General features: G+C 42.7%; 1 protein-coding gene and 1 long non-coding RNA gene across 2 annotated transcripts in view; one reads left to right on the top strand and one right to left on the bottom strand.

The window, feature by feature from the left end:
- LOC127588239 (uncharacterized) overlaps positions 1-7333 on the top strand; it is a 50789-nt gene that overhangs the window by 6055 nt on the left and 37401 nt on the right. The gene's annotated exons all lie outside the window — the stretch shown is intronic.
- On the bottom strand, positions 293-6917 carry LOC127588233 (myeloid protein 1-like). The gene is made up of 5 exons (XM_052046885.1): positions 6820-6917; positions 4010-4306; positions 2762-2852; positions 2120-2259; positions 293-878 (listed from the first exon to the last, which is right to left on the bottom strand). The coding sequence occupies exons 1-5, from the start codon at positions 6863-6865 to the stop codon at positions 712-714; spliced, it is 741 nt and encodes a 246-aa protein (XP_051902845.1). The 5' UTR covers positions 6866-6917; the 3' UTR covers positions 293-711.

The raw sequence follows: 7333 nt of genomic DNA, 5'->3' as shown, positions 1-7333 counted from the left end.
TTCTAGAAAATTGAATCGTTTTATCTAAGTGAAAATTCTAGTTTAACTCTCAGATATGACATTATATGGAAATAATTAAATGATACAAATGACGAAATAAAACGTTTATTTCTGTTTGGCTTGAAAAAAAGTCACACAGCATATTGTCACACGAACAGTAATGGTCTATTCACTTGTAGCACAGGAAAAGTACATGCAAGACTAGTCATATACATTCTGTAAATTTAACTAAAATAAAATAAAATAAAATAAAATAAACAGCTGGAGATTGATATAATTGAAAAATATAAAGGTACTACTGGCCACAACATTTTAACTACTAGCAGAGACAGTTTAATGACACTTGGTACAAGAGCTGTATCAAATATTCTGCTTTCACAATGATCAGTCAATTAGCTTCGGTAGAAATCTGACAGTTCTTTTAATGTACTATTGTTAATTGTAGATTGTTATGGGACAGCGTTGCGTTGAGAGTTTTTGTTTTATCATGTACAGTAAGTAATTCTTTCTCAATATTTTTTATTTTAGTTATTTGAAAGCTTGGCAAACATCAACCACAACAATAAACATTTATCTACAAAACTACCCCTCTGACAATGTCAATCAAAATTAAAAACTGTACAGGTGGTTTATTTGATGCTGCTCTTGTATTCTATACTGTATGTATACATATTCGGAAATTGCATGAGGGAAAAATGTCACCGCGGACATTCAGATGAAGGGTGAAGGGTCAGTGCCGTCACACATCTGGAGCTTCAGGTGCGAGGTGATGCCGGCAAAGTGCTCCTGCAAGGGCAGCACGTAACCCATTGGCTCCCCCACAGACACCTTGCCAGTGTAACGGTAAGGTCGAATGTTAAAGATCTTTACACAGTGCTCTGGGTGGGAGAGAGAAAAAAAATAAACAGACCCTTGAATTTATTTGAATAAGCCGAAAGAGTGACTTGTATATCAAGTGATTAATACTCACCCTCCCCCACACCCCCACCCCACCCCTCTAATACAATACTAAACCTGTCGGAGGATGATATTGTAGTGACTCTTTTCATTTTCATTCTCATAATCGTACTACTTACTGAACGCCAGGACCGCTATCTTCCTAAATGGCATTCGAAAACCAAACATCCCAGGAGCAAACTCAACCCGATCACCTGCGCCCGCTAATGATGAGTTTCAGCATTAATGCATGTGTCAGGGCAAGGTAATGCGTCCCTGTGATGTTTAATCATGTCTTCACTTTAGTCGTAGATGAAAGGAGCTGAGTGCACGTCCAGACTTTTGTGTTAATGCTGCACAATTAGGGGCCCACGGCACTAATGATGTGCTAGCGAGATACGTTCACGGAAACATGCAGCCGCGTGTTTGCTTGTGTGTGTGTGTGAATGTGCATCTCAGCGAGTGCTCCTCACCGGGGTCATCATTTGGCCTTTGATGTAGATTTATTTGTATGAAAAGGGGGTCCTCGGTGTTAAAGGCAAACGAGAGTTTAGTGGAATCTTAATATAATCTCTTTAATCTCTAAACCCCCTTCCCACGGTTTCGCCATAATACCAGAGCGGCACTTTTGTCCTTTTAGTCCTCAAAAAAAAAAAAGACAGATTACTGGGAGTTACTTAAAGATGACAGGGTATATGTATATACTTTTTGCCAACTTATTTTCAACGTTGCGGTTCACTATTGTGTCCAAATCGGGCAATTACCCACCAAATCCATCTGAGAGAGCTGCAAGAAAACATAAAAATTGTGTGGCAGCCACTTTGTTGGTTAATTATTCAATAAAAAAAAAAATCAGGAGAATTCATTTTTCATTTTGAAGCATTGGTGGAGGCATGCCGTGTAGCTACTGAGTACCATCCTAAATACGGAAATTGTATGATTGTCAGGAGTACAGTGACTACTAGACTCAGGCCGAGTTTGTATGTTTGCTCGATGCACGTGTTGGCTTCCTTCCACATTCCCCAAAGATACGAGGCTCTAAATTGTCCATGGGTGTGAACGCGCAACTGAATAGAAAATCCCATTGACCCTTTGAAACGTCCACATTTGATGCCAAACGTAGCTCCACAACCTTTCCTCATACTTTGAAATAAAAAAAAGATCAGTTTTTAGGCAATCCTACCATCATTGACGAGTTTGACACCATCGTACTGGAAACCAGCTGCATCTTTCTGACTCACTGGACCGGCCAAAGAGCCTGAGAATGAAGCGCTGATTGCAGCGTAATCGGCACACACCAAGTCCACTGTCCTATTTAGGCCTCTATGAGAGGAAGGAGGAAAAAAAAACCACTGACATGAGTTTATCTTGAAGGGACAATCACAAATCATATCTTAAAAAAAAGAGTTCCACTTGAGTATTGTCAGAGAAGGCCTAACGTGGAATTGCGTGACATGACATAAAAGTACTTTGTGTTGTTAAGCAGCCCCCAAATGGATTGTCAGGTTCAAAGTTTTATTCTATTTGATGAATTTTGCAACTTCACGTTTTATGTGCGAGGTAACTCGAAACTCACTGACGGAGAGACCTTGGAGACGGGCCACTTATCCATTATGATACAGTGTCCGTCCAAAGGTACATGGCAATTGCTTTTCAGTTTCTGCGATATGGCGCTCTTGTCCTGATAAAGTACCTCGTAACTCTCAGATGACAGATTGAGCGAGAGGCGCCTCAGGATAGTTTCAGAGAGTTGATCACTCTCGAAATTCAGCAAAAAAAAAAAAAAATCCCTTTTGAGTTTCAAAATGACAGTTAAGCAAATCACCCCCTGGAGTTGAAAGTTCCACAGCCGTGCATGTCGCAGCTCCTCACTCTGCTGTTGTAGTGGCCAGCGCACAGGACGCTCCAAGCTCCCACTAAGGAGACGGTTCACAAATAATATTATTCATTCATTCATTCATCTACCGTACCGCTTGATCCTCACTAGGGTCGCGGGGGGTGCTGGAGCCCATCCCAGCCGTCTCCGGGCAGTAGGCGGGAGACACCCTGAATCGGTTGCCAGCCAATCGCAGGGCACACATAGACGAACAACCATACACACTCACACTCACACCTAGGGACAATTTAGAGTGTTCAATCAGCCTGCCATGCATATTTTTGGAATGTGGGAGGAAACCGGAGCACCCGGAGAAAACCCACGCAGGCCCGGGGAGAACATGCAAACTCCACACAGGGAGTCTGGAGCTGGAATTGAACCCGGTACCTCTGCACTGTGAAGCCGACGTGCTAACCACTGGACTCCCGGGCCGCCCCAAATAATATTACTGTTGTGTTATTTACGTGATGTCGTCACCGAGCCCCGCCCCCACTTGTTGTTCCCTAAGAGACAGTTCAGAGTCAAGGAAGCTTTCGTATAAACGCGTTCTTTGCGTCTTGTCCAGGTGTTCTCTCGTCAGCCTGCTTGGATTTAATTCCCTGGCTTCGGTCAGACTTTGTCGAATTGTTGTTGCTGACAAGTTATTTTGTCCTTTTGTCTTGGTTTTTAGTTTGTCGTTGCTTTGGTTTCTTGCCTTTTTAAGGACTTTGCGTTTTGGATTTAGTTTTTCCAGTCTTCACTACCATCACGCCCTCCATGACAAACTTTCCGGGCATCAACTGTGCCACAAACTGCAATGACAAAAACGTAACCCTGAAACGTCTTGAATCTATTTCGGGGAGAATAGGTTTGCTGAACCATAATGGAAAACTCAATTTGCTTTGTAACTTGGATCATTGGAATCCATCAAAAATCTTGTGTTAGATATATAAAATTTCAGTGAAGTGGGTTGGAAATTGCAACCAAAGTAGAAACTGAAAATCCATTCATCCATTTTCTAATCCGCTTTATCCTCACAAGGGTCGTGGGTGTGCTGGATCCTCTCCCAGCAGTCTTCGGACAGTAGGTGGCTCATTCAAATGGGATACCAAAATATGTTAGCCTGCAAAAGGACTAATACCAACCCAGTACAGTGGTGTTATGTTGTCTTATGAGTTTTGGCTGCAATGGAGTACATTCATGTGCAACCGTCCTTACCTGGCATACAACAGAGCTGCGTTTTGGGCCCTGAACATTTGTCTGTCAGGTATCGACCTTGGCAGACGAATCGGTTCGGCTGGCAGATGCCCCCCAGTCTGGTGCAGCGGGTGTCATTTGTTCTTCGACTTCCTGCCTTTTTGACCTTCCTCCTTCGGGCGACAGCTCCGGGTTTCCCGTCGTCTGCTTTTGCGTCATTTCTCATCACCGAAATGGCACCGTCAGCATTTTTGGAAAGGCTTTGATTTATTATACCTTTCCTCTTCTCATGTTCTGAAGCATAACTTAACAGGACATCTGGAGATATGAAAGGCGACGTTATAATGAGGATTAGTAAGACGGTCGCCCTTCGGAATGCTTGGCCGGGAGTTTCATCGGTATAAACTTCTGGGAAAATGAACACAACCTCCCCGATAAGAAACGAGTCAGAGCTAAATCGCTCTTCTTTAAAACCGCCTGATGCGAACGATCAGTATCTGAGGCAGAGTTGCAGATTGCTTTGGAACGTTATCAAAGTGAACTTAATGGAACATTCTGTGGACACTCTCAAACGGCTTCGAATGAAACAACTTGAGGGAAAACAAAAGTTCGGATGAAGTCTTACTGCTCAAATGATGGAATCACCTTCTCTTGACTTTGAGTCTCTTCCTGCAGCTCCTCTCGCACTTGTTGAGGAACCGCATGCGCGCGGACGTGCACACCGACTGCTAATTCAGTTATTCACAGAGTGTCTTCAGTCTGATATATACTAATTACCCGGCTCAGACACGCGACTTTGCTCTTCATTAACTCCATTAACCCGCGGCGACACGGAAAATATTTCAATGGCGCCGGCCTGTAAAAAGAACACACGCAGGGCCTTGTGATAGAACGAACCTGCTTATCTCCGGAAGACTTCTGATTGCTGCCGGCCAATCGGAAAATGTCTACGTGCACTGAACTGACAGAGGGCAGCGTTTTGCAAAGAAAGTCTCGGACTTGGAGGGATTGCTGGTACTAAATCGCGATTTGTGAGGTGGATGCCGCTTGTGATGGTTTCTACTCGGAGACTGGTCGATACCCAACTATTTCACAGACGTCTTAATCAACGCAAGGCTGCTCTAAGTGCTATAATTGTTATTTATTACAAGACATGGTGAAAAATTCAATACTTTGGGGGACCAGATGGCGCTTCTTTTCTGTCCTTCCCAAAAGCGCGCATTATATTCAACACAGAGCAGTGAGAAATCACGTGTTTAACCCTCGTAGTGCACCGCTTGCGATAAATGTAAAATGATGTCTTTGAATCAAAGGCAAAGGCATTCAGAAAAACACGAGAGAGCTGAAAGTTATGGAGGGGTTCTAAAATGGCCTAAATTTAATGACTTCACCGGCTGATAATTCTCAGGCATTGCAGCAATAATAAAAAAACGTTTTGATACCTTAATTTTCACAATTTACATATTTTGCACCATAGAGACCCATTATAATTCATATTTTTGAATGCATCGTAAACCTAATGTGTAAACATGCATTTCACGCGATTTTTACGTCAATCGCTTTGTTTTCGCTTGGAGAGACGTAAGCATGCCACATTGTTGGGTTGAGGTCATTCCAATTGTGCAACTTTTAGGTGCCGCCAGAGGATCGCAAATGAGTTTGCCTTTTTGCAAGAGGCTTCAAACCAACGCATTTTACATGAACACGTCCGGTCGGGATTGTTAGTAGGGCTTGGTTGGGACCTCCAGACACAATTTTTTTTCCCTTTTGCAAAAAATAAAGAATAAAAAATCCCAAAGAACTAATAAAAACTATATATGTATGAATAGCACAGTTGCCTCTGAACATTTTGAGTGTTTGAAAAAAAAAAGAATGTTTTTATAACACAAAATACATCATGACAAAAATTGTAAAATGCGTAACTTAAGGCCTTTTTAATTTGGAGCACACAATTGACCGTATTGTCATGCAAGGTCTCGGTATTTCATTCATTTTGTTTGTTATATCACTTGAGATCTGAAATGATGTCGGTTTGCGCAATACTGATGACAACTCTCAAATGAACTAATAACGGACCTTATTATTTGAACGTGGTTGTTTTGGTACACATCGTTGATGGTTTAGATGCATGGCCAGTACCTTATACATGTTTTCTACCCGCAAGCGTTTCAAATGAATGTCCTTGTTGGACCTCAGATTTTGCGAGCCTGTAAGCCGAGTAGATGCGACTGAGCCCGACGAACGTAGCCAAGCAACATGATGACGCCACCATATTTCTGGATTGCTTCACCTTTTGTACCCGTAGCGGAAAATTCACAGTTCCGATCGACCGGCACGTCAACCCCCCTTCCGACATTGTGTGCCGTTGCCACTGCGAGGCACAATTGCGTCCACAGTGCGGCGTGACTCATTTCATCTGCTAACAAGTCTCATTTTCATGTCACTCCGCAGACCTTTGGAGTCAGCGTGTGCCTTAAGCTTAGATGCAACCATTTAATGATGCATTAAGCATTCAATCACGCTTTAAATGTCTTCCCTGCAGGCACTGGCACACAGTCATTCGAGCCAAAGACCCAAATTCCCCCAAGGTTTGTTTTTACATGGGTCTTAATAGAGATGAGATCATGGTGACCTCCTGTGGGCAAACTGATGTTTTTCTCCATTGGTTATTCGTCTGATCGAGATTTTTCACGCCCACTGTTAAATGTGTCGCACGTGCGTCTGCTCAACTTAAAATATACACACAAGGACCATTTCAGTATTTCATGTGCTGTGATTGCAACTGATAACCTGCCCATGTAATGTGTACACTGGACGTAGATCCTACTTACAACATATCAGTAGAGTAGTCCCCGTGAGATGGAATCCAAGCAGCATTTCCAGATTATAAGAAAACTGAATCTGTATCACAAAGAGAAAAACAACAGATTTATTCCATGCAGTTACTTTTATCCAGTCTTATAAATCAGCTTGAGCTTTAAGTGAGATATATTAGGGTTATACATACCCGTCCTACAGCGAAGTTGCAGTGTTGCAGACGGAGTGGGTTAAAACACAAAGCAGGAACTGTTTGTGGGGGGAAAAAATGGCTACCGTGGAGGCTGCAGACCTGGACCACAAGACATTCCCCCTCTGTCAATATTGATACTGGCCGACGGTAAAGGCACTTGCTTAGTTGCTAGAAAAAGGGCCGTTTATTGAGTTCTAGATGTTGTACTGAAAACGACTCCGAGCTTGCAGTCAAAGTGTAAAAAATTCTCTTCTATTTACTGTGGGACGAGTTAGGGCCACCTGAGCCTGTTTTTGCTGAATAGTTGAAAAAAAAAAAAGCTGTCACATTAACGC

This window comes from Hippocampus zosterae, chromosome 16 (assembly GCF_025434085.1).
Source record: "Hippocampus zosterae strain Florida chromosome 16, ASM2543408v3, whole genome shotgun sequence".
NCBI classification, from domain to species: domain Eukaryota; kingdom Metazoa; phylum Chordata; class Actinopteri; order Syngnathiformes; family Syngnathidae; genus Hippocampus; species Hippocampus zosterae.
Note: the sequence above shows the minus strand (reverse complement) of the source record. Positions and strands in the feature narration are given on the sequence as shown.